At 57.0% G+C, this 22,199-nt stretch overlaps 14 protein-coding genes and 1 non-coding gene across 15 annotated transcripts; 8 read left to right on the top strand and 7 right to left on the bottom strand.

Annotated features, from left to right (window-relative positions):
* Window positions 1-169: 169 nt before the first annotated feature.
* B0T26DRAFT_440336 (uncharacterized protein) lies at window positions 170-592 on the top strand. The gene has a single exon (XM_060435042.1). It carries the CDS (start codon window positions 234-236, stop codon window positions 456-458), a length of 225 nt encoding a protein of 74 aa, XP_060291096.1. The 5' UTR covers window positions 170-233; the 3' UTR covers window positions 459-592.
* B0T26DRAFT_725186 (uncharacterized protein) lies at window positions 514-1,366 on the bottom strand. Its single transcript, XM_060442744.1, has 2 exons — window positions 1,344-1,366; window positions 514-1,273 (listed from the first exon to the last, which is right to left on the bottom strand). The coding sequence occupies exon 2, from the start codon at window positions 1,023-1,025 to the stop codon at window positions 726-728; it is 300 nt and encodes a 99-aa protein (XP_060291095.1). The 5' UTR covers window positions 1,026-1,273; window positions 1,344-1,366; the 3' UTR covers window positions 514-725.
* On the top strand, window positions 1,284-2,128 carry B0T26DRAFT_440338 (uncharacterized protein). The gene has a single exon (XM_060435043.1). The coding sequence runs from the start codon at window positions 1,542-1,544 to the stop codon at window positions 2,091-2,093; it is 552 nt and encodes a 183-aa protein (XP_060291094.1). The 5' UTR covers window positions 1,284-1,541; the 3' UTR covers window positions 2,094-2,128.
* Window positions 2,129-2,719: 591 nt separating this feature from the next.
* Window positions 2,720-3,630, top strand: B0T26DRAFT_725183 (uncharacterized protein). Its single transcript, XM_060442743.1, has one exon. It carries the CDS (start codon window positions 2,725-2,727, stop codon window positions 3,265-3,267), a length of 543 nt encoding a protein of 180 aa, XP_060291093.1. The 5' UTR covers window positions 2,720-2,724; the 3' UTR covers window positions 3,268-3,630.
* Window positions 3,631-4,841: 1,211 nt separating this feature from the next.
* On the top strand, window positions 4,842-6,029 carry B0T26DRAFT_603900 (uncharacterized protein; the record flags this gene model as incomplete). The annotated part of the gene is made up of 1 exon (XM_060435792.1): window positions 4,842-6,029. A coding segment is annotated over one exon (1,188 nt), but the record flags the coding sequence as incomplete, so codon positions are not given.
* Window positions 6,030-7,686: 1,657 nt separating this feature from the next.
* On the top strand, window positions 7,687-8,244 carry B0T26DRAFT_597344 (uncharacterized protein; the record flags this gene model as incomplete). The annotated part of the gene is made up of 1 exon (XM_060435643.1): window positions 7,687-8,244. A coding segment is annotated over one exon (558 nt), but the record flags the coding sequence as incomplete, so codon positions are not given.
* A 1,457-nt stretch (window positions 8,245-9,701) lies between these two features.
* B0T26DRAFT_725169 (uncharacterized protein) lies at window positions 9,702-11,154 on the top strand. The gene has a single exon (XM_060442742.1). It carries the CDS (start codon window positions 9,881-9,883, stop codon window positions 10,919-10,921), a length of 1,041 nt encoding a protein of 346 aa, XP_060291090.1. The 5' UTR covers window positions 9,702-9,880; the 3' UTR covers window positions 10,922-11,154.
* A 727-nt stretch (window positions 11,155-11,881) lies between these two features.
* B0T26DRAFT_725166 (uncharacterized protein) lies at window positions 11,882-12,318 on the bottom strand (the record flags this gene model as incomplete). The annotated part of the gene is made up of 2 exons (XM_060442741.1): window positions 11,882-12,200; window positions 12,259-12,318. Coding segments are annotated over 2 exons (219 nt in total), but the record flags the coding sequence as incomplete, so codon positions are not given.
* Window positions 12,310-13,192, bottom strand: B0T26DRAFT_725164 (uncharacterized protein). Its single transcript, XM_060442740.1, has 2 exons — window positions 13,087-13,192; window positions 12,310-13,009 (listed from the first exon to the last, which is right to left on the bottom strand). Exon 2 carries the CDS (start codon window positions 12,863-12,865, stop codon window positions 12,572-12,574), a length of 294 nt encoding a protein of 97 aa, XP_060291088.1. The 5' UTR covers window positions 12,866-13,009; window positions 13,087-13,192; the 3' UTR covers window positions 12,310-12,571.
* B0T26DRAFT_t221 lies at window positions 13,109-13,179 on the bottom strand. Its single transcript has one exon. It is a non-coding gene; the product is annotated as a tRNA-Gly (tRNA).
* A 147-nt stretch (window positions 13,193-13,339) lies between the features above and the next one.
* B0T26DRAFT_725163 (uncharacterized protein) lies at window positions 13,340-13,991 on the bottom strand. The gene has a single exon (XM_060442739.1). It carries the CDS (start codon window positions 13,880-13,882, stop codon window positions 13,535-13,537), a length of 348 nt encoding a protein of 115 aa, XP_060291087.1. The 5' UTR covers window positions 13,883-13,991; the 3' UTR covers window positions 13,340-13,534.
* Window positions 13,992-14,614: 623 nt separating this feature from the next.
* Window positions 14,615-16,057, top strand: B0T26DRAFT_755541 (ankyrin repeat-containing domain protein; the record flags this gene model as incomplete). The annotated part of the gene is made up of 5 exons (XM_060445974.1): window positions 14,615-14,727; window positions 14,776-15,085; window positions 15,296-15,463; window positions 15,582-15,902; window positions 15,989-16,057. 5 exons carry the CDS (start codon window positions 14,615-14,617, stop codon window positions 16,055-16,057), a joined length of 981 nt encoding a protein of 326 aa, XP_060291086.1.
* A 620-nt stretch (window positions 16,058-16,677) lies between these two features.
* Window positions 16,678-17,531, bottom strand: B0T26DRAFT_725160 (uncharacterized protein). Its single transcript, XM_060442738.1, has one exon. It carries the CDS (start codon window positions 17,333-17,335, stop codon window positions 16,736-16,738), a length of 600 nt encoding a protein of 199 aa, XP_060291085.1. The 5' UTR covers window positions 17,336-17,531; the 3' UTR covers window positions 16,678-16,735.
* On the bottom strand, window positions 17,316-20,296 carry B0T26DRAFT_440243 (uncharacterized protein). The gene is made up of 2 exons (XM_060435041.1): window positions 20,005-20,296; window positions 17,316-19,949 (listed from the first exon to the last, which is right to left on the bottom strand). Exons 1-2 carry the CDS (start codon window positions 20,171-20,173, stop codon window positions 17,332-17,334), a joined length of 2,787 nt encoding a protein of 928 aa, XP_060291084.1. The 5' UTR covers window positions 20,174-20,296; the 3' UTR covers window positions 17,316-17,331.
* B0T26DRAFT_814656 (nucleoside phosphorylase domain-containing protein) lies at window positions 20,267-21,914 on the top strand. The gene is made up of 5 exons (XM_060447355.1): window positions 20,267-20,518; window positions 20,771-20,780; window positions 20,837-21,003; window positions 21,034-21,530; window positions 21,585-21,914. Exons 1-5 carry the CDS (start codon window positions 20,384-20,386, stop codon window positions 21,832-21,834), a joined length of 1,059 nt encoding a protein of 352 aa, XP_060291083.1. The 5' UTR covers window positions 20,267-20,383; the 3' UTR covers window positions 21,835-21,914.
* Window positions 21,915-22,199: the final 285 nt, after the last annotated feature.

Here is a 22,199-nt window from a genome sequence, read left to right as displayed (position 1 = left end):
GCGAACTTGGGTAAGAGGTTGGGTTCTGCCGTGTTGGGGGAAATTGGGCTAAAGGGGTGCTCAGTCGGGGTGCTCAGTCGCACGCCGGCAGCTTAAAAAATCTCATTAAACGCCCCGATCGGTCACCGAAACTCAAGCGAAGCGGAATGCGAGAATTTTAGAGCTATGTATACTTTAAGGGCACCATTCTCAGACTATACATAAGCGAGTTCATTGCTTCTTTTCTTATAATTATGTTCACCAAAATTATGCTGAGAAAGGTCCAACAGACAGCGGAAACACAAGCCCGCGGCGGGCTATCGGAGCGCGGGCGGGCCGTGGTCAGGGAAATGAATCGCGTTGGGCTGTATGTCACTTGCTCATATTTTGGGTCACGGATGCCCCTGACTAACAATCCCAAGAATAGCAGATATATCTCCCAGCAGCGAGGAAGTGCAGTCGCAGGTTTTGGCTACTAGATAGGCGCCAGTGATCTTCTCTCACTCGTCGTAGTAGTAACTTCTAAGATGATGTCTCTTTTGTTTCTCTCATGTGACTAACCACAAACAAGCTATACTCCGTGCCCCCATCCACGAAACACCAGCGACAGGATATTGGACAAACTGAAGCAAAACGGCGGAGTCATGATGATTTGCTTTCTGAGAGAGCTAGTCAAGTCGGCCGAGAAGGAGACGCCGACTCATGTGAAATCATACTTGTTTTAAGCCAAATTCTGCCAGGTCTAGTCAAGACGGGCGTTCGAATGGCTCTCTTCCAGACTTCCACCTCCTCGCCCCTAGCAACTCGTGGTGGACTTGTGTCCGCATCTCTCGGTATAGCTGCTTGTACGTGCGCATTAAATCGGGAAGGCGCTCGATATGCTGAATATCGGTCTGTAAATATTCCGGTAAGGACCTGATCTTGTCAAAGGCCACCCACTTTCGTGGGGCAAGGTAGTATTCGTAGATCATGTTCCGGACTTCGGGAGGAAGGCTCAAGAAGCGAAAGAGTCGCAGGGTGATCTGCTGGCTTGAGGCCGCGGCCATGGCGAAGTCTACTGTGGTGGCACACTGGACGGTGCAAGAGAGAGTCGCAAGATCGGTTGCCGAGCCTGCAAGGTCAGTATGACGGACCACGGCTCTCCTCCGCTATATATCCGAATTCTGTTGAACAAAAAGTATGGGTGAAAAGAAACAGAGTACAGATAATTAACTGCTTGTTTCCAGACAAAGAGAAACATGCTGCCTAATCCAGCCCAAGTTTGAAGTTGCGAGACCTTGTTTTCAATAGGAGGCTGCTGGCAGGTCAGCTTCAGTTCTAGTCAAGCACTTTTTGAGTTTCCCGCAGCAGATTCACCGACCCGCCTTTGATCCTTCATTCTCTGCCTGTGCCAGATCGTCTAGGCTATGGATGTACTCTTTCGCCCGCTGAAAGCAAGGACACGCTGTTCCATCTGGATCTGTCTCTTGCAGGTATTCTTCTGTGCAATGCGCTCAATAGTCTGATTGCTGAACCTAATCCTTATTTTTTCGTAGACCGTTGGCGGGGTCTAGTTTCGCGGGATGCAAAGGTATCTCTTGCCACTTTGGTGTCATCCATTTTGCAGTGGTAATCCGGTCTACCTGCTTCGGCCTTCTTCTTTACTTCCAAAGGCAAAAGGCCAGGAATCCAAGCTCATCCTAGCCAGCCCTTGGAGCACCTTAACCCAGTGCGCGCATGTGATCACGGCACCAGCCGTCCAGGTTCTGGAATCCTCCAAATCTGTCAACACGTGCAATCCGCGAGCACGGCGACTTGCATCCTCGATATGCTCAGATCAAGTTTTTCAACGCATTCTCTCAGTCGCGAATTCAATTGCCCGGCGGCCACCAAGCCCGACCGGGAAAGCAGTCCGCCAATTTGCAGTGGGCCGAGAGCCGAGGTGCACCGCTGCAGTCATCACGTGCGGACGTGGCGTCCCGCGGGCCAGGGCCGGGGCCGGGCCGGGCCGGACGACACCCGCCCACCCGACACGCAGACCGCCGACGTGTCTCACAGTTAAGCTAACACCCAACGAACGCTCTTGCCCGCTGGGAGGCCAGCCGTGCCCGCTGCTGTTTTTTGGGGCCCAATAAAAGGCACTGCGTTCGTTTGCACGCTTTTCCCGTTTCCTTCCTCTGCGCGGCGCACGCTGCAAGCATTTATCACGCTGTTGAACCTTCCGCTTGCACCCGCTCCACCCGCGTTGCTGCAATTTTTTTTTCTTTCTCTCTCACCTCTCTGCTCATTCTCCTATCGTTCCATTGCCAGGATTGATCCTCCACGAGCGTCCTCAGCATGACGGACGTTTTGGACAGTTGCGCGGGCGGCGCACAGGTGCAGCTCGACCCGAACGTCATCGCCCGTCAGTGCTGTGCCTTCCCCATCGCCACTTCGACTCCTGGGCACGTTGACTAACATCGTGCGTGGCAGAACTCCCACCCCACAAAGCAGTCCTCGAGGCTACCGTACTGGCGATAGAGAAAAAGCCCGAGACTCCAATCGAGGCGGTCAAGATTGTCGTCCAGCTCGAGGATGGCGAGACGACGGCCGAGTTCTTCATGAAGGTATGCACACGTTACACCCAAAGCTCTGTCCTGTCCGGAAGCACCGCTGACGCGGCGTCCACAGAGCGCCGCCGGAGCCGCCGGGGCTGCGCTGATGGACTCGGCGTTCGAGTCGGAGACGGCCGTGGCGACGTTCCTGCCGGCACAGGTGCCGCGGCCGATGGCGCGGGGTTCGTTCGCGAACGACCCCGACAGGCATTTCTACCTATGCGAGTTCGCGCACATGCTCAACCACGAGATCCCGCCGCCGCCGTACGACTGGGCATCGGCTGCAGCACAGCTACACCTGCAGAGCATGGGCAAGTCGCCGGTCCCAAACCACTTCGGGTTCGGCGTGCCGACGTTCCTGGCCGATGTACCCGTCGACAACACGTGGAACGCGTCGTGGGAGGCCTTCTGGGCGCAGCAGATGCGCGGCCTCTTCGAGCGGGAGGAGCGCCTCAACGGCCCCGACGAGGAGCTGACGCGCCTCCGCAAGGCCTACTTCGAGAAGGCCATCCCGCGGTATCTGGGCCCGCTGGAGCGCAACGGCCGGTCCGTCGTGCCCTGCCTGCTGCACTCGGACCTGTGTCTGGGGAATGTGCGGCTGTTGACGGCCGCGTCGGGTGGTGATCTATGTATCTTTGACGCCTGTGCGTACTGGGGGCACAACGAAGGTGTGTTGCTCCTCTCGCAGGAGTTCCTGAAGCCTGCGCTGTGCTGACCTGTCTAGCTGACCTCGGCGTGTGCCGGAATCCGCGGTACAAGCTGGGAAAGCCGTGCATCGACGAGTACCAGAACCTAGTGCCAATATCCGCGCCCAGAGCCGACTTTGACGGCCGGAACGCCGTCTACGCCATGAAGTATTACGTCCTGCTCGCGATTGTGATTCGGAAAAACTGCAAAATCTTCCGCAAAATCATGATTGACGAGCTGAGGGCGATACTGCAGATGGCATGGGTCAAGCACGGGTGACAGCTTGACATTAGTGTGTAGGAGGGTCTGCTTTGGAAAAGGAACGCGTGGTTTGCTTTTCCATTCCGCCACATTTAGCGAAGAGTTGCCTTCACGGGCACAGTGCGGAGTATGGATATTAGAAAGCGAAATACGTAAATGAACATTGAGTGGCGTCCAATGCTTGCTTGTTATAATCACGTAAAACTGGCTGTGCAGCTCTGCCCCCCCGACGTATTGGGGCTGTGCTTGCCCGCTCTGGAGCCTGGCCCTCAGGCTCATTTGGCCGCCAGCTGCCTTCCGTCCAGAGACGGCACCGACGGTTTGACGGCTGTCCACCTCCCATCTCCAACCAAGCTGACCTGCTCAGATTGAATTGGATCTCGTAGTTTGCATCGCCGTCTGGGTAGTCAGGCCACGGCAGCGCAGCCATGGATCCCGTGACAGCCTTTGGGCTCTCGGCGAGTGTCATGCAGTTCGTAGGCTTCGCCTCGGGGCTGATTTCAAAGACGAGGGAAATCCACGCGTCCGCAAGCGGCTCGACCCGACAGGTTGCCACGCTCGAGACAGTGTACGGGGAGCTGAGCCGCTTCAGCGCCGAGTTGGGTCTGGCATCGCAGCTCGACGCGCAGCTCGCAGCGCAGGTCGACAGCCACGTCCCGACGCAGGCTCTGGCCATCACCGAGCTGGCGCGGGTGTGCAAGGAGGATTGCGACAGGCTCTTGGACATTGTCCAGAGCCTCAAAGGCGGGAGTGTGACCAAGCGCCACTGGCAGAGCTTCCGACTAGCCCTAAAGACGGTCTGGAAAGGCAACGAGATCGCAGACCTCGAGCAGCGGCTGCATCACACCCAGATGACGCTCACGCTCCAGGTAAATGGGCTGACGAGGCGAGTCCCTGCTGCATCACCTCAAAATCAAAGCACTGCCTTGCACATGAAGCTGATCAAGAAGCTGCTTCAGTTTCTGGCAGAGCCTCTATCAACAGCAGCTCAAGCACCTCCTCAAGGAGAGTGTGCTTCTGGAATCGGAGAGGTCTGCCAAGCTAGATGCCATGGCTCAAACACTCCACGAACTGAGTTCGCGAATTGCAGTGGCTGCCCAGACTGCGGAGAAGCCTCTGATCGCCGACGACCTTGTCTTCATCCAGAGCAAGATGTCTCAACTCTCCGTATCAACCACAGACGTGGCCAGGGAACACTGTATCCTCAGGAGCTTTGCATTTGATAGCCTCCCGGCACGGCACAACGCTATCCGGGAAGCCCACCGCGAAACATTCCAATGGGTCTTCAAGGAGAACAGCCACTTCCCTAACACGCAAACGGCCACTGGCGACTTGATCGCCTGGCTGAAGCACGGCAAAGGTACCTTTTGGATCTCTGGCAAGCCGGGCTCGGGGAAATCGACCCTGATGAAGTTTGTCGCGGACCACGACAGCACTGTCCAAGCACTCACGGCTTGGTCCTCTCCAAAGCCGCCCATCATCGCCTGCCATTATTTCTGGAGCGCCGGCACATCAATGCAGAAGTCGCTGCAGGGGTTGCTGCAGACTCTCCTCCACGACATTTTTCGCCAGCAGCCAGATCTCATGGAGCTCGCATGTGCTGGGCGCTGGTCGGAATCACCCGAGGCGCTCATGTACAAGCCGTGGACCGTACCGGAACTGCATCGCATCTTGCAGCACATTGGCGATCGGGGATCGCTCCGTGTTAAGATGTGCTTCTTCATCGACGGCTTGGACGAGTACGAAGGGGATCACGTCGACTTTTGTACCATCTTGAAGGACCTATCCGCATCGCCGAGTCTAAAGCTGTGCATCTCGAGCAGGCCGTGGAATGTATTTGAAGACTCATTTGGCCGCGCCACGTCGTCTAAGCTGTATATCCATGAGCTTACCCGGGGCGATATTCGGTCCTACGCCAGACGGCGTCTCCAGGAGCACCCGAGGTGGCAGTACCTCGAAGTCCCACCTGAGCACAGGACGTGGCTGGTGGACCAGATTACCGAGAGGGCAGCCGGCGTGTTTCTTTGGGTGTTTCTGGTCACCAAAGAGCTTCGGAGCGGCCTAACCGAGTACGACAGCTTTTCGGATCTGGAGCGTAGGCTCGAAGCCATCCCGACAGACCTTGAAGTCTTCTTTCGCCAGATTCTCGAGTCTGTGGAACCATTCTATCATGGTAAAATGGCCACAACGCTACTCATGGCCCTTGCAGCTCGAAAGTCGGCGTCTGTCGAACTCTACGCGTTCCAGGACCTTGAACATGAAGATCAACACTATGCCCTCAAGATGCCGCTTCGACCACTCGGAGACGACGAAGCCTCTGCTCGACAGGAAAGGGTGTCTCGGCAATTGGCAGGCAGATGCCGCGGGCTGCTCGAGGTGAATAGCACGACCCGTCGAGTCGAGTTTCTCCATCGGACCGTCGTCGATTTCTTAAGAACTAACGACATGACCAATTTTCTGCGTGAAAAGTCGGCACGCGGCTTCGATGCAAGCCTCGTCCTTTTGAAAGCCTATGTCGCATGCATCAAAACAACACGCTATTACGGGACGATATCCAGGATGGGGTTTGCCAAGCACAGACTGCAGTCCAGCGAGCTCTCCTGTCCCCATCAAACCAGCCAGATGCTGATGGAATCGGTCCAAGAAGCCCTCACACACGCCAGCGAGGCCGGGCCGACTAGTGACGTCCTTGATCTTGTCGGCGAGCTAGAGCGCTGCATTCCGCAGATGCACAACGACGGCCAGGCGACGCTACAACCGTGGGCAAACAGCCCCACGCCGACCTATCTCTTCTTCCGCGAACCTATGATCAAGGCCGGGCTCGTTGAATACGTCCACCGCGTGTTCCCGGCGCAGCCTGACTACTTCTCGGGCTTCGGCAAGCCAATAATTTCGCACGTTGTAACCCTCTTTTCCCAGAACCTGTCGGCTCAAGAACGCGACAAGCAAATGGAGATTCTTCGATATCTGCTGGAGCACGGCTGCGACCCCAACGAAGGCCACCTTATCCGGGGAAGTGCGCGCACGCTCACAACACCGTGGAAGGAGCTGTTGGGCAAGCTAACCAAGGACAAGATCGAGCACTATACGGCCTTCCGCAGCGGCGTGTTGCCTCTGCTGCTCAAGCACGGCGCCCACGTAAACAGAGTGTTTGCAGTCGACTGGCTCAAGTCGAGCTTCTTGGCCAGCTGTGTCCACACCACCTGGCAGCCAGCCTCCCAGGTCCTGTTTCTGCAGACACTAGACGGCTTTGTCGCGGCCGGACTAGACTTTAGCGAGCTCGGGTGCTGCCATCTCGTGTCAGACTTCATCGCGCAGCTCAGCATGCCGGCATTGCAGCTCACCAGCTCTGCTCTGGGGCTCGCCACGTCGGCGCACCCCTCGGACGACGTGGTGGCGGAAAGACGGCCATTTCAAGCCACAGTGCTCGAGAAGCTTCTCAACGCTGAGAAGGCGCAGGGGATCACCAGGAAGTACTCGTCAGTCGCAAGCTTGAGAGACGTCTTCCCCACGCGCATTTATCGTGGGATCGTGGCGAGGCTGGGTGTGGATTTGGACGGCGAGAGTCGGTCGCCGGTTCACGAGACCACGCTGAAACGGCGGCCCGGAGAGGTCGAGGTTGAGAGTGATGAGCGGCGTGCAAAGATGGCAAGGTCAGCATCAGCCCCAGATGCAGTGGTCGGCATGAAGCTGGGAGCCGATTTGCCAGTCCTCGACTGCCGCGTGCGCGAAATGGAGGGGCAGACTGCAGCGTGACAGAGGCAATCGGCGAATCGCTTGTTCGAGGCAGGCGCGCCTGCAGCGAGGCCTTCTGCAGCTCGGCTGGCTGCTTCCTGCCCAACTGTTTGACCGGTTGCGGCTTCCACTCGGGGCAGAGAATGGGCCGTGGACCTGGCTGAGCCTTTCTGGTATTTAATTTGCAGCTCTTCCAAACGAAGTCTCCCCATCCCCAACTCTTCCCGTCTCATTCCGGCGGCGCCAAGTTCGACAGAGCAACTCCACCAAACCAGTCTCATTCTCGAACACGCCCAACATGGCGTCCTGGATCGTGCTCTTCCCTCTGGTGCGATCCTTCTCCAATTACTTCGCGTGCGTTGGCTGACCAGCTGTAGCTTCTCTTGGCACTCAGCGGCATTGCCATGTAAGTCCACCGCACACGTTGTCTCCTGTGACGGGTAACCGACCTCTTGCTAGATACGCACACGTCAAAGCGACAAGCCTCTCCCTTCCCATCTCGTCGGGCCTGACATTCGCGACCATCCTGCTGCCTCTCGTCGCCGGCGCCAATGCCCTCTACTTTTTCGCCTCGACGACCCGCTCCCAGCTGCGCCTGCCGAAACCTGCCGCCGGCACCAAATCCAAGCTTGTCCCCGCCGCGCTGCAGACGGCACAACTCGTGTTCAGCACCGTCCTCGCCACGCGCCTCGCGTCGGACATGATCCCTTCCCCAGTCCGCCAGTGCCTGCTCGAGAGCGAGTGGAAGGGCTTCTGGACAGCACACGACGCGTCGCGCATCCGCGCCGTCCAGGACGCTTTCGATTGCTGCGGCTTCCGCACCCTCAAGGACATGGCCTGGCCCTTCCCCCAGGGCAGCCACCCCGGCGACGCGGCCGGCTGCGCGGAGCGTTTCGGGCGCAAGGCCGCCTGCGCCGCGCCGTGGGAGGGCGCGCTGCAGCAGGCCGCCGGGGCCGACTTTGCCGTCGTGCTGGCGGTCGCGCTAGTGCAGCTAGCGAGTGTGCTATTGCCGCGCGTGTTCTGTGGTGCGCGTGGCAGGGCTACTGCTGGCAGTGGTGAGCCGTGGTGGCGTCGGGTGCTTTCTGCTCTGGGTCCCCAGGAGCATACCCCGGGTGGGCATGGCTACATTGACGGGAGGGCGAGGCTTCTTCCAGCTAGAGAACCGGTGTTGGTGGGTGTCGCTGTCGATGGGGCCGAGGAGGGCGACGAGGAGGTATACAGAGATGACGACAGCGATGGAAGGCGTGGGGCGAGCGAGAACGGCTATGATGCTGCCCCGAGAGTCGAGTCGGCTCCTCACAGTCCTTGGGCCACGGAGTGAGCTGAGATCGGCACTCAACAGGGAGATTAAGCTGTTGCACAAGTGGTGAGCCGTAGGAGGGAGGGTTTGAAGGACATATTCAAGGCTGGAGATTTAGGAGGATCAAACTGGGAGAGAAGGAGAGAGATTACGCAAGGATACATTTCGAGTTGCAGTCCCGAGTCGATTTATTTTCAACCGAATCAAGTCGATTTATTTTCAACCGAATGAAGTCGATTTGTTTTCAACCGAATCATAGGACGGTAGTGATGTGCAAGAGGTAGGCTGTGGTTCAAGATGACAGGACTTGGATGTCGATTGAACTGGGCAAGAGACTGGGACCGCCACGACTCGGATCAACGTTCAAAGCTTCACACAACATCATTTCGTGGGCGGTGGGCATCCCTTGGCCGCTGCGGTGTGTGTTGCATCGGAGCTGAGACTACTTCCCCACACATTTTAGCTCGAATCCAAGAGTCCTACTCCCCAACCTCTTGCTTCGTGCCACCTTCTGATGCGGGACTTGCTCAAACGACTTCTGGCCAGGCCGCCAATCAAGCAGTCGGCCATGGCACCAGTCGCATATCAATACCGACCACTGAGGAGCGCGCAGCAAGAGATCCGGTTAGTCCATCTCCTGCACGGCAGGCCCGAGGACACCATCAAACTGCGCATCGTCCACGTACCCTTTCCCGTGCCGCCCACGCCGCCGCCAAAAGAAACCGACGAACAGCTCCACGAAGCGCTGCGGGCCATGGTGTCCATGCCCTGGACAATCGAAGAGACCAACAACGGCGACCTACTAGCCTTCAACTTCGCCACGGGCGAAACCCGCCCATTACTCCTTGCATCCAGCGAGCCGCAGCCGGAACAGACACCACCATACGAGCCGCAGTTCGAAGCCTTGTCCTACACTTGGGGAGCCGCCGAGGTGTCGGAACTCGCCGAGATTGTCGACGACGGGGCAGCAGTCGTCGGCACGCTGGGCCTGCGGCCCAACCTGGCGTCGTGCCTCCGGCACTTCCGGCGCGGGCTGCCGGCCGCCGCAGACAGCCCCCGCGTGCTGTGGATCGACGCGCTGTGCATCAACCAGGCCGACGTCGACGAGCGCAACGAGCAGGTCAAGCGCATGACCGACGTGTACGCGCTGGCGCGCCGCGTCGTGGCCTGGCTCGGCGACGCCGCCCACGACAGCGACCACGCCGTGGCCACGCTGCAGCACCTCGGCCGCCAGCTGCGCATCACGCGCAGCGGCCGCGTCATCGCCGCGCCCGCCGCCGCCGAGCCCCGGCTGTGGCGCAACGACTACCCGCCGCCCCTCGACGCCCGCGCCTGGCGCGCCGTCATGGCCCTGGCCGAGCGCCCCTGGTTCTACCGCATCTGGACCTGGCAGGAGATCAAGCTCGGTACCGCCGGCGCCGGCCGCGACGCGGTGCTGCAGTGCGGCGGTGCCAGCGTGGCGTGGCACGACTTCTGGCTCGCCGTGTTGTGCCTCAACAACAAGAACGCCGCGCTGCTGACATCGCTACCCGCCGAGCTGCCGCCGGTCGAGCTGCTGCGGTTCCGCGAGCGGTGCCGCCACATCGTGTTCCTACAGCACGGCGGCGAGACGCAGTCGCTGGCCAACCTGCTCGACGTGGCGCGCAGCAAGGGCTGCGCCGACCCGCGCGACAAGATTTTCGGCCTGCTCGGCATCACGCCGCCCTACTTCCGCGCCGGCACCGCCGTTGTTGTCGACTATCGCCGTCCTGCGCCCGACGTTTACCGCGACGCCTTTCTCGCGCACTCGCGCGCCACCCTCCGTCTCGACCTGCTCAAGCACTGCGACCTCGCCGCCCATGATGTGGAGTCGTCCGACGCGCCGTCACCCTCGTGGGTCCCTGACTGGTCGCGCACCGAGTTCGCGGCCCCCGTGCTGAGCGAGCAGCTGGCCACGGGCATATCGCGCGCGTGGTTCACGCACCGCGGGGACGTGCTCGAGGTGCTGGGCGTGCGCCACGCCACCGTCGCCGCCGTGAGCAGCCGCGCGGCCGCCAAGGTCGAGGACAAGACGCTGTGCGTGGTCAGGGAGTGGCGCGAGCAGTTCTGCTCTCCTGCTTCGGGCACGTACCCCCTGACGGGTGAGACCCTCGACCAGGCGTTTGTGCTCGCGCTGTGCATGGACCGCACGCGCGAGCGCAACCCGGGGAACCACAACCTCGACGAGGCCCAGTGGGTCGCCATGCTGAGGCGCATCGTGCGATTAGGGGAGGGCGAGGACGCGGCGGCGCTCTACGCCGAGCGCGAGATTGCCAACACGATCCAGAAGGTCCGCGGCCGACGATTCTTCAGGACGGCCGACGGGCTCTTTGGGACTGCGCCCGCGGGCGTGCAGGTCGGTATGTAGCCTTCGTCTGCCTTTTCTATTCTAGCCCAGACCATGAACGGCATGAACTGATTTCATTGATTCCAAAATTCCAGGTGACACCGTCGCCCTAGTCCTCGGCACGTACGCGCCGCTGATCCTCCGCGCCGTCCCATCCACAACACCAAACACCCCCGACCACTCCTACTGCCAAGTCGTCGGCGAGAGCTTCGTGCACGGCCTGTCCGACGCCGCCGGGCTGCTGGGGCCCGTGCCGGCGCCGTGGCGCGCCGTGCTGCGCGGCGACTCCCTCGGCCGCCCGCGCCAGTGGTTCGCCAATCAGGCCACGGGCGAGCTAACGGTCGACGACCCGCGGCTACAGCCCCTATTGCCGGGTGACGGTAATAGTGAAGATGGTGAGGGGTGGGAACGCGCTCTGTACGAGCGCTGCGCCGGCGACCCGGCCATCTTCGAGCGCTTCGTCAACCGCGCTACAGGCGAAACGGCGAACCATGACCCACGCATGGCGCCTGCGGCGCTCGAGGCTAGGGGCGTGCCGTTGGAGGTGCTAAGGCTTGTTTGAGGTAGATTTGAGGGACTGTAGGGTGAGTGGTAGGTGAGGGAGTGGCAAGTTAGTAGGCTACCTAATTAATTAGGTGAGTCAGTGGGTAGGTAGTGAGTGGGTGGGTGGTAGTGAGTGGGTGGGTGGTGGTGAGTGAGTGGGTAGTAGTGAGTGAGCGGGTAGGCCGGTGATCTAGTGAGCTGGTGAGCCGGTGAGCCGGTGAGCCGGTGAGCCGGTGGGTGAGGTTTGATGGGCTGGCGACCGAAAATATCTGCAGATATCTAGCTCCAACTGTGAAATGCGAAGTATGAATTGAGCTTTCGGGATGAGCTCTTTATCTACCGTCTAGCGCGGCCTCTGTCAGCCGTAGATTGTTAACTACAAGTGATCAGCCAGATCCTATGTCATTCATGGGCAACCAAATCAAGACTACAATCCAATCCCTAGAAGCTTGCCCTACGAGGTAGAGGGGGTCAAAAACCGGGGTACTTGGGATCCAAAAACGGGTCCCTCTTTCCCTCTGTTAGTGACCCACGGACCTGTGTAAAATTGACCATTATAAAACGGTGACTTCCGTTTTCGAACAGGCTGCCTCCCACCCTATGCCCCGCTGAAAGTGACCTCGCGATAAGCCAAATTGATAGCTAACCGGCTCGGTCGGAATACGGGCCTCAGCGTGCATGCCTTTCCTTTGTGGCGCACCGCTATGTTCTCGCTTCGAGCGAAATTCAAGCGTCGTCTAATCGGTTGCAAGTGGGGCTTGTAGCCTTAGCGCATGATTACGGCACCACGGACCATAGTTCGGCCGTGCCGTAACAATCGTCGCGCGAGCAATTAGAGGCAGTTGAATACAAATCACTCGCGGCGACTTGGCCAGCGCTAGAGTATTAGGTCAATGCCAGTGGCTTGCCGCTGTTAATGTGGTTCTTGCGTAGCATCTAAGACTCCTTGTCTACCCACCTTGTCTACCTACCCACCCGACTGCCTGCAAAAATGGGGTGTGCAAGCAAGCCGTGAATAGGCTTTTGTACGTTAAACTGTTGGGTAGGTAGGTAGTTGCTACTTTATACGCACTGCCTCTTCGCTGGTGTACGACAGGTTCATGGTTAGCGGCCTCATTACAGGCTTTTTTAGCATTTCACCCAAAACTTCAACCCCTTATCGCACAACGCGCCGTAAATGCGCGCAGCTGCAGCACGGTTGAGGCATTGCTCTCCTCGCAGCGAATATAGATCTTCTTTCGGATTTTCTCTAGTTGCTCTGCGCGCTGAGATATTCCAGAAGAAATACAGAGACCAAATGCCTGAGGTATTTGCCAAGATTTGCCAAGATTTGTAAAAAATCAGTACTGACGGGCACGCCCTTGCGCGTCTAAATTTTTGCCAGCATCGCAGACAGGCGAAAATTTGCAGCGCAAATTCCATCTCGCGCAGAGCGTGCTCGCAAAATCCAATCTGATAGTTGTAATCTACGTACTGAATTTTTACTATAATCTAGATTTCTAGTTACGCGCACGCCGAAGCGGCTGATTTGGTCCTGCGCAATTGTGCCTCGACTGCTCCGGGCAGGTGCGCGCTGGCCCTCCCCCACCCCCCAAAGAGTGGGGAGTGTCCTGGTGTTTGAAAGTAACAATGGAACATTTTAGTCGCATGGATAGTGAATATGCTTGCGTCAGCCGCGAATCGAACGCGAGGCCCATCAATGGCAACGATGGATTTTACCACTGAACCACTGACGATGTATTTGTTTTACCTTCTTCTCGACTTAGAAAGCGTCTTTTGGCTGCTTGTGCGTCATTGTCTCGGAAAGCTCCATCCAGAGCGATAGAAATCATGGAACTTGTGACGGCGCCAGCTCACAGCACCCACTACCACTGCGCTAGAACCCCCAAAAGGATGCCAGAATTGCAAGTCGACGACTTGCAACCTGTAGTGGGTTATAGTGTGCTACGGCCGTTGCGCGCCGTGACAGAACTATTAATAGTACGCCAAGCAATTTCACACATCCATCCCGGGCCGAGCCATGATGGCATCGAGGTTCCACTTCTCGGGCAGCTCCTTGATCTTTAAGACGACGGAGAACAGCGGGTCGACCTACGCACCGGGGCTGATAGCGGCCTTATTGTTGGTGTACAGGCCGTTTACTCTTAGCACGTCCTTGTCGGTATCATTAAAGACCAGGAGCATCATAAGCGTCAAGGAGGCGATGCCCTCGCTCATGTACGAGGGGCCGAGCGCGGGAATGTCCTCGCCGGGCACGGGGATGTTGATAGCGTGGGACCCCGTCTTGTCGGACGCGGGCATCAGGTTACCATACTTGTCGGTGGCCGAGATGCGGACGGTGCCGTCGTAATCGGCCGGATAGGCCGGGCCCAAACCGGTGCCGCGGTCGGCGGTCGAGCAGAAGATGAGCGTGTGCTTGGCGGCCTTCTCAATGACCATTTTGAGAGCGGGCACCACCGACTTGGTCACCCAGCTGATGGAGATGGTGTCGACCTTTTGCTCGACGGCCCACTCGACGGCCCGCACCGCGCCCTCGGGCAGGATGTCGCGGCGGCCCTTGCCGACGCGAGCAATGTACAGCCGGCACCACGGGTTGACCGCCGACACAAGCGACGCCATCTGCGTGCCGTGCGGGTCCGAGACCATCCACCACGGGAGGATGCGCTCGGCCGCGGTGCTATCAGCCGGGCTCATGTCGGCCTTGACTAAGACACGCCTCGCTCAATGCAGTCGTAGATGCGCTGCCGGAACTTGTCGGCCCCGTTGTCGATGATGGCCACCTGAGCTGCGGGTCGTCCTCGCCTTCTTTCGCGTTTGGCTCGCGGAGCCGTTCGAAGTTCTTGGTGTGGCGTAGATGCTCCTTTCTTTTGGCCATAGTTGTGAGAAAGTTGTGGCAGGCTTGCAGCTTTTGGATGAGTTCCAGCCTGCGATGATGCGCTTAGTGTAAGAATACAGGGACAAGTTTGGGGGGGAGACAAGGTCGGGCTTGGTAGGTAGGTACTCACTGCTCTATATCATTTGACTCTTAGGCGAAACGCACCGCTCCATTTCGCTACCAGACGGGAGGCTTGCGACTTGGTGGACGTGCTCACAGGCCAAGCCCAAGAGTCGACAGGCTTCACGGAAGAGGAGCAGAGGAAACGGGGGGTCGTATTTTACTCGGGGGTCGAAATGGATGACGTGAATGGCAAGATGCCCATCCACCTCGCCGTTCTGAGCGGGAACTTTGAAATGGTGCAAAAGCTCTGCCGGGAACACAAGCGGAGCAATGAGAGCCTGGACCTGTTCGACGACTAGGCTCAAACCCCCTTGCACTTGGCGGCGCGATACAGACTCGTCGATACCGCCGATACCCTCGAGCAGGGCGCTGAGCCCAACGTCAGCGACGACGAGTCCAAGACGCCGCTTCATTTTACGTACGAGAAGGGGGAAATGGACATGATGGCTCTCCTCCTGGCCGCTGGGTCAGACCCCTTTTACCGGGACTCGCGAGGCCACTCGGCTCTTCACAGGGCCGTCAAAGCCCAGAATTTAGCCATACGTGCCCTTTTGAATTTCGGGGATCTCGATGCCAAGTCCCTCGCGGTGCCGAATCACAACAACAAATCTCCTCTGAGCATCGCTCTCCGAAACCAGGACATGGTGCGTTTTTTGATCAAGAGAATCAAGCAGCTTTCGGCAGAAGGCAATGACTGGGCTGATCTGGCGACGGTCATAAAGCTTCTGGAAGCCATCCCCAACTAGCCAAGCGACGAGGAATCCGAGCCGAAAGATAAGGAATCCAAGCAGTATAGTGCCAACCGCGAGATTTTCCAGGAACTGTTTTCCCTTATTTCCGAAATTGGGCCTTAGAACACGGCCAAACACGGACGTGTCCTGCTTCTGGTAGCGCAAAAGGGTGTTAGTGAGGTTGTTGAGGACCTGGTGAAGCTGCCGGTCGGAAAAGATGAAGACGGTCCCTTTGAAGAACAGAGGCGGCTGGCCCTCGATGAGGCAGCCGAGCATGGCTGGACCGAGATTGTGACGGCGTTTAGCAACACCCACTACCGCTGCACCACACTTTCCAAAAGGATGCCAGAATTACAAGCCGTCAGGCTGCAATTCTATAGTGGGTTATAGTATGGTCACGCACCCGTAGGGCCTCAGCGCCTACCGCCGTGCCGTGACAGAGATTGCCATGTCGCTGCTGAGGAGAAGCGCCATCAACGACGAGATCAAGACGAAAGAGGTCCTGCTTAGCCGCAGCGACCGAGCGCTAGAGCACGGCCAGCAGGTGGACGACCTCGCTAAAGGACAGCTCGGCCTCGGGTGTCGTTTTCACCTCGCCGCCCTCGATCTTCGCCTCGACCGGGGCCTCGACGGCGGTGGCGTAGGGCCGCATACCGTTGTCCTTGCTCATGCTTTCTTGTTCAATCTAAGTGAAGCCCTGCAGATGGACACGGCTACATTCCGTGGAGCAGTCGGAGTCACCTCGAGTGGCGGGAATGCGGTGTCCAATCGGCTGTCATCGAAATGGCCGCGGTTAGACTCTCCATCGCTGCCTAGGACTGCGTCATCCAGTGGGCCCCCAGGACCACCATATCGAGTATCCTGTGCATCCTACAGCTACGGTGAATTAAGGGGATGGTTATGTAAAAATGAAGAGGCCCCAGAAATGTCCCTATTGTGTGGAAAGACACTGCGTCTCGTGAGCTTTGGGCCCGCTAGCGATAGGGTAACGTCAAAGATCTGTTTATCATAGCAGACGGTTGCTATCGCTACGAATGGACAGCGAGGTTAGATTGCAGAAGCTGCCAAATAGTTCGGGAAAACAGAGTCTAGAGATTATATCCTTCAAGTCGAACGTCTTCGTACTCCTCCGCACAAGGGAATTGAGCGAAACATGTGTGTGGAGAGACCTCTGATCACACACCAGCAAAATACATGTCCTTCACTGTCACATCTCCGGTCCCTTCTATTCCAGCGGCTAGCGCTGGAAATGTGCTCGGCCGTACTACCTCGGCTGGAATGTGTCCCAGCATCTGCCTGTCCCTCAACAGGTTCTGGTTCCGACAACCTCATATCGTGGACAAGAGTGTTAGATTCACGGGTCCCTCATAACAATATATTTCTTCATTATGAGAGAAACAATACCGAAGGAAAAGCCTTGAAAGGAACTTCGAATACACTTTCTTAAAAGATTACTAGTTTTCCCGGACTATAGACATCTCCCTCTCGAGTGGAACAGACAGACACCAAGTCTACTCTGAGACAGTCGCTCCTTCACGGCGAATCCTTCAACATCTCACTCAGCTACGCTTTGTCATTCCCTTCATTTCCGGCCGCAGCCTCCACCACATCCTCGGTGATAGTTACCTGGTCTCCCCGCCGGTCGAGAAGCAGTGCCATTACTTCCTTGCCATTCCCTTCATTTCTAGCCGCAGCCTTCACCACCTCTTCGGTGATGGTGATCTGGTCTCCCCGCCGGTCGAGAAGCAGTGCCATTACTTCCCTGCCATTCCAGTAATTTCCAGCCGCAGCCTTCACCACCTCTTCGGTGATGGTGATCTGGTCTCCCCGCCGGTCGAGAAGCAGTGCCATTACTTCTTTATCAAACCTCCCGGCAATCATAGACACCACCTCTTCAGTGATGGTGATCTGGTCTCCCCGCCGGTCGAGAAGCAGTGCCATTACTTCCCTGCCATTCTGGTAGTTTCTAGCCGCAGCCTTCACCACCTCTTCGGTGATGGCGATCTGGTCTCCCCGCCGGTCGAGAAGCAGTGCCATCACTTCCTTGCCATTCCGATAATTTCCAGCCGCAGCCTTCACCACCTCTTCGGTGATGGTGATCTGGTCTCCCCGCCGGTCGAGAAGTAGTGCCATTACTTTTTTATCAAACCTCCTGGCAATCATAGACACGCCTCTTCAGTGATGGTAATCTGGTCTCCCCGCCGGTCGAGAAGCAGTGCCATTACTTCCTTGCCGTTCCCGTAATTTCCAGCCGCAGCCTTCACCACCTCTTCGGTGATGGTGATCTGGTCTCCCCGCCGGTCGAGAAGCAGTGCCATCACTTCCTTGCCATTCTGGTAATTTCCAGCCGCAGCCTTCACAACCTCTTCGGTGATGGTGATCTGGTCTCCCCGCCGGTCGAGAAGCAGTGCCATCACTTCCTTGCCGTTCCCGTAATTTCCAGCCGCAGCCTTCACCACCTCTTCGGTGATGGTGATCTGGTCTCCCCGCCGGTCGAGAAGCAGTGCCATCACTTCCTTGCCATTCCCGTAATTTCCAGCCGCAGCCTTCACCACCTCTTCGGTGATGGTGATCTGGTCTCCCCGCCGGTCGAGAAGCAGTGCCATCACTTCCTTGCCATTCTGGTAATTTCCAGCCGCAGCCTTCACCACCTCTTCGGTGATGGTGATCTGGTCTCCCCGCCGGTCGAGAAGCAGTGCCATCACTTCCTTGCCATTCTGGTAATTTCCAGCCGCAGCCTTCACCACCTCTTCGGTGATGGTGATCTGGTCTCCCCGCCGGTCGAGAAGCAGTGCCATTACTTCCTTGCCATTCCGATAATTTCCAGCCGCAGCCTTCACCACCTCTTCGGTGATGGTGATCTGGTCTCCCCGCCGGTCGAGAAGCAGTGCCATTACTTCCTTGCCATCCCCGTAATTTCTAGCCGCAGCCTTCACCACCTCTTCGGTGATGGCGATCTGGTCTCCTCGCCGGTCAAGAAGCAGTGCCATTACTTTTTTATCAAACCTCCTGGCAATCATAGACACCACCTTTTCGGTGATGGTGATCTGGTCTCCCCGCTGGTCGAGAAGCAGTGTTATTATTTCCTTGCCGTTCATGTAATTTCTAGCTGCAGCCTCTACTACCGGCATAGTCACCTTCCCCCCAAGCCCTAGCAAGGCAGAAACTACGTCTGGGTATTTGGACCGAGCAGCTATCTCAAGTGCCGTCATACCTGAGCCGTCGACAAAATCAACATGTTCCTGACCATCCGGATGAGAGATATATTCTACTAGAGCGGAGACTCCCCACTGTGCAGCCACATGCAAAATGGAGAATCGCTGTGGAATCTTAGAATATGGAAGCCCTTTCGATCTTAGGTGCTGTAGCCACTGCTCACGTAGCGCAGAATCAATTCGGAAAAACTCGGCTCGCGAGCCGACCTTGAATGTCGACTGCGCCATGAGTGCGTGATGAGGCCAATTCAGAGTCGCATAGTCCAAGAAGCTGTTACGCGACTGATCCGGGTCGGTAAGGAGATCAACGCAGCGATAGGCAAGGTTGGCATGAGCCTCGCGCTCGTCAGGGAAATAGTCAGCAAGAGCCCTAAATACATAGTCCTTCACAGACTGATGCAGCAGGAGCACCTTGTCGTCCTGAATGATGACCATTAGGCGGCAGGACGCGATGTGCTCGCGTGTGAACTGGACCCGGGTCTCAACGTCCTCTTCATCCTGGTGCAGGCGGCATGCTTCAGAGAGCTCCAACACGGTCAGTGGCCGCGAACATATAGCCACATAGCTCAGGATGCGTCGGATGTCATCGCGGCTGATCTCATCCTGGTTAAGAGCTGTGTCAAGAAGCTTCTTGTAGAGCGAATCAAGTTCTTTGGGCATGCTTTGTAAGATTTGGACGGCGCGTTGCGAAACGGTACCCTTGAGCTCCTCGCAGGCTAAGCCAACCCAGAGGAAAGTACCTTTGGCCTTGTCTCTGAGGATATCGCTAACTTGCCCTTTGACCTTGTCGGTGTATTCTTTTCTCTGGGCAAGGTCTGCCACTTTTTCCTTGATGAACAGATCAATGTCCTGCTGTCTCTCGGAGAAAGAAGCCAAATCTTTGTTCGGGAACCCTTTTAAGTATTCGCGTATCTCGGAATATGGCCGACTGGTGACCAAAATCCGGATATTTGACGAGACATCTTGGCTCTGAAAGGATCGTTCAAGCTGTTGCAACAGGGTATTTTGCGATTCTCGATCGCATTCATCCAGCGCGTCAATGATGCAGTATTTTCGACCGGTGCTCTGATCCGCAGCGGCGGCCATGAATATGGTCCAGAGAGCGTTGAAGGATTTGAACAACTCTGCCCCACGCTCATTATATTTTGGTAAGAGGTAATCGAGAAGCTGTGGGTGCTGTTTTACGAGCTGGTAGAGAAGTCCTCTGATAACCGAGGTCGCTTCCCTCCGTGTCGCGAAGCCAGAGTCACAGAAAAAGTAGGCTAGCGTTTTTCTGTCCGTTTTAGAGAAAGCTGTCGATAGCTCCTCGGTAAGGTATATGGCCATGGTCGATTTCCCAGTCCCTGGATTCCCATGGAGCCATAGGACGTGGGTCGTCTCGCTCTCCTGGCCCGCTGTCTGGCCGGAACCAAGCCAGGCAGTGAGCTCTTCCGTGCGGAGTATCCACTCGCAGGTTCCGAGAGCACGGTCTCCTTTCTTCTGCTTCAATGCGTTCTTGTCCTCGAGCGGATCAGTCACGAAGAGGTCGCGTAGACAGTCCCCGGGCTTCTCCGTCCAAGCGCCTTGGCAGTTCGTTAGCAGCAGGCTTACAAATGTAGGCAAGACCATACCCCGTACCTATGGTCACATTCCCAGTCACCTTGATATCCCCACTTCCACTGTTTTGGAATCCGTGTCCATCGAAGAAAGATTGAGCAGTATCCGCCGCTATTGTGGGCCGCTTTGAGGGTCTGTTTTCTGCCAGAGATTCCTCGGTAACCCGGCGCTTGTTGGATTTGGTATCCATGAGTGGTTTTCCTCGAGCTCTTCGCAGTAGTCAAGTACAAAGACGTTAAGTCATTGAGAATTCTGAAGGAAAGGCTGAACGGGATTGAGTGTTGGGCGCCAATTGAAACTGCGGGGCATTTCCTACGGTGGCGCACAGACCACATACAGCAGTGCACAGACCACATCAGTTCTCCACTTTTTACACCGGCTGGAACTCTCGTGGAATGAGATGCTCGGTTTTAACTTTAACTTTTACCCATCAACTACAGCAACTGCTATCCTGCGCGTCATTGCTGGCGTCAATCTCTCTAGGGTCCTGAAGCCTAGATCACCCCCGAACCAAGTCGTACGAAATGAAATTACTGTCACGGTTAATAGGTTTTGAAGGACTGTTGCCAACAATATACCGTATTGTTTTAGTGTAAAACTAAGCTAAGGAAGAAAAAAAAGGAAAAAGAAGACGAATCGCGAATTGTGCGATCAGTAGGAAAGGTTGTGGGCGGGGTAGCTTGCAACCACGTGACCAATGCGCTAGACCTAACTGGGCTTATCGGGAAGTGACGTCACACGGCAATGCGATAAGGAACCCGAAATGCGCTGTGCCGTGACAATTACTAAGATGGAAGGTAGACGAGCTACGTCAGCCCAACCGAGAAACACCGGGCCCTAACTAGGCGTGCAGAGCGTGTCCAGTCGCTTGGCTTCGAAGCCTACACTGTCGGTATCGTGTGCGCGCTAGAATTCGAGATGAGCGCTGTCCGCTACATGCTGGACAAAGAATATGCCCGTTTGCCCAGAAAGCTAGGCGACTCGATTCTGTATGTCCTCGGAGAGCTCAGCGGCCACAACGTGGTCCTTGCCAGCCTTCTCGGTAGCTAGGGGAAGGGCGCGGTAGCGGCGGTGGCAAAGGATATGGCGCGTACGTTTCCGTCGATCGAGCTTCGGTTAATGGTCGGTATCGGAGGAGGCGTGCCGAGCGGAAAGAATGACATTCGCTTGGGCGACGTTGTGGTGAGTGTGCCCGACGGCGAGCATGGTGGCGTGGTTCAGTACGATCTGGGCAAGAACATGGACGACGGCTTCATCATGAAAGGATTCCTTTGGCCGCCACCCGAGATTTTGAGGAGTGCTGTGGGTATTATACGATCCGACCACAGGGTCTCGCAAAACAAGATCCCTGAGTTCCTGTCGGCCATGTTTCAGAAAAGCGACGACCTTCGCGTCTCGTACCAGCAGCCTGTAGAGCCGGATGAGCTCTTCCAGTTGGGATATCGTCATGTCCCCAACCAAGCCACCTGTCAGCTCTGTGACAAGACAAAACGGGTCCAGCGTCCGCTGCGTGAACCGACCCCCAAGATTTATTATGGGCTTATTGCGTCTGGAGACTAAGTCATGCGGATCGCCCCGAACGCGGCCGAAATGGATGGGAGGGTGGTTGGCGATGTCCTGTGTTTCGAGATGGAGGCGGCGGGCATGGCGACCCAGTACTCGTGCATCGCCGTCCGGGGCGTCTCGGATTACGCAGACTCACACAAGAACGACGTCTGGCAGTATTATGCTGCGGCTGCGGCTGCGGGGTACGCTAAGGAGCTCCTTTCATATGTGGACCTGCCGCAGCCTTCCACGACGACAGCAGCCGTCGGTCAGCATGGATTCGACTCGTCTATGGGCAACCTGTGACGGCGTTTAGCAACACCCACTACCGCTGCACCACACCTTCCAGAAGGGTGCCAGAATTACAAGCCGTCAGGCTGCAATTCTATAGTGGGTTATAGTATGGTCACGCACCCGTAGGGCCTCAGCGCCTACCGCCGTGCCGTGACACAACCGTCCAGCTGCGCAACACATCTTCCGCGGCCAGGGCGTTCAAAACTCGGGGTCTAGCAATGTCTCCATAGGGAAGGACCTGAACATTGGCAGGATTGATTCATGGTGAAGGGACTCAGACTTTCGGCTATCTGGCATGCCGTTATCTACATCCTGTCGCGGGAATGGCTGGAAGTGATGACCAAGTACTCTCATTTCCAAGCCTGTCAAGGTAGGCT

Source organism: Lasiosphaeria miniovina, assembly GCF_030549165.1.
Source record: "Lasiosphaeria miniovina strain SMH2392-1A chromosome Unknown B0T26scaffold_7, whole genome shotgun sequence".
Taxonomy (NCBI): Eukaryota; Fungi; Ascomycota; class Sordariomycetes; order Sordariales; family Lasiosphaeriaceae; genus Lasiosphaeria; species Lasiosphaeria miniovina.
The sequence above is the reverse complement of the archived record's forward strand: the minus strand, read 5'-3'. Positions and strand labels throughout refer to the sequence as shown.

Bases quoted from the DNA above. Each gene is read 5' to 3' on its own strand.
- B0T26DRAFT_440336 (XM_060435042.1), top strand. From the start codon at position 234: ATGTTCACCAAAATTATGCTGAGAAAGGTCCAACAGACAGCGGAAACA.
- B0T26DRAFT_725186 (XM_060442744.1), bottom strand. From the start codon at position 1,025: ATGGCCGCGGCCTCAAGCCAGCAGATCACCCTGCGACTCTTTCGCTTC.
- B0T26DRAFT_440338 (XM_060435043.1), top strand. From the start codon at position 1,542: ATGCAAAGGTATCTCTTGCCACTTTGGTGTCATCCATTTTGCAGTGGT.
- B0T26DRAFT_725183 (XM_060442743.1), top strand. From the start codon at position 2,725: ATGGCGCGGGGTTCGTTCGCGAACGACCCCGACAGGCATTTCTACCTA.
- B0T26DRAFT_725169 (XM_060442742.1), top strand. From the start codon at position 9,881: ATGGCCCTGGCCGAGCGCCCCTGGTTCTACCGCATCTGGACCTGGCAG.
- B0T26DRAFT_725164 (XM_060442740.1), bottom strand. From the start codon at position 12,865: ATGGAATTTGCGCTGCAAATTTTCGCCTGTCTGCGATGCTGGCAAAAA.
- B0T26DRAFT_725163 (XM_060442739.1), bottom strand. From the start codon at position 13,882: ATGGTCATTGAGAAGGCCGCCAAGCACACGCTCATCTTCTGCTCGACC.
- B0T26DRAFT_725160 (XM_060442738.1), bottom strand. From the start codon at position 17,335: ATGATTGCCAGGAGGTTTGATAAAAAAGTAATGGCACTACTTCTCGAC.
- B0T26DRAFT_440243 (XM_060435041.1), bottom strand. From the start codon at position 20,173: ATGGATACCAAATCCAACAAGCGCCGGGTTACCGAGGAATCTCTGGCA. The intron at 19,950-20,004 runs GTACGGGGTATG...CGAACTGCCAAG, and splicing joins GACTGGGAATGTGACCATAG to GCGCTTGGACGGAGAAGCCC.
- B0T26DRAFT_814656 (XM_060447355.1), top strand. From the start codon at position 20,384: ATGCTCGGTTTTAACTTTAACTTTTACCCATCAACTACAGCAACTGCT. The intron at 21,004-21,033 runs GTGGTCCTTGCC...CTCGGTAGCTAG, and splicing joins GAGAGCTCAGCGGCCACAAC to GGGAAGGGCGCGGTAGCGGC. The intron at 21,531-21,584 runs GTCTGGAGACTA...AATGGATGGGAG, and splicing joins ATTTATTATGGGCTTATTGC to GGTGGTTGGCGATGTCCTGT.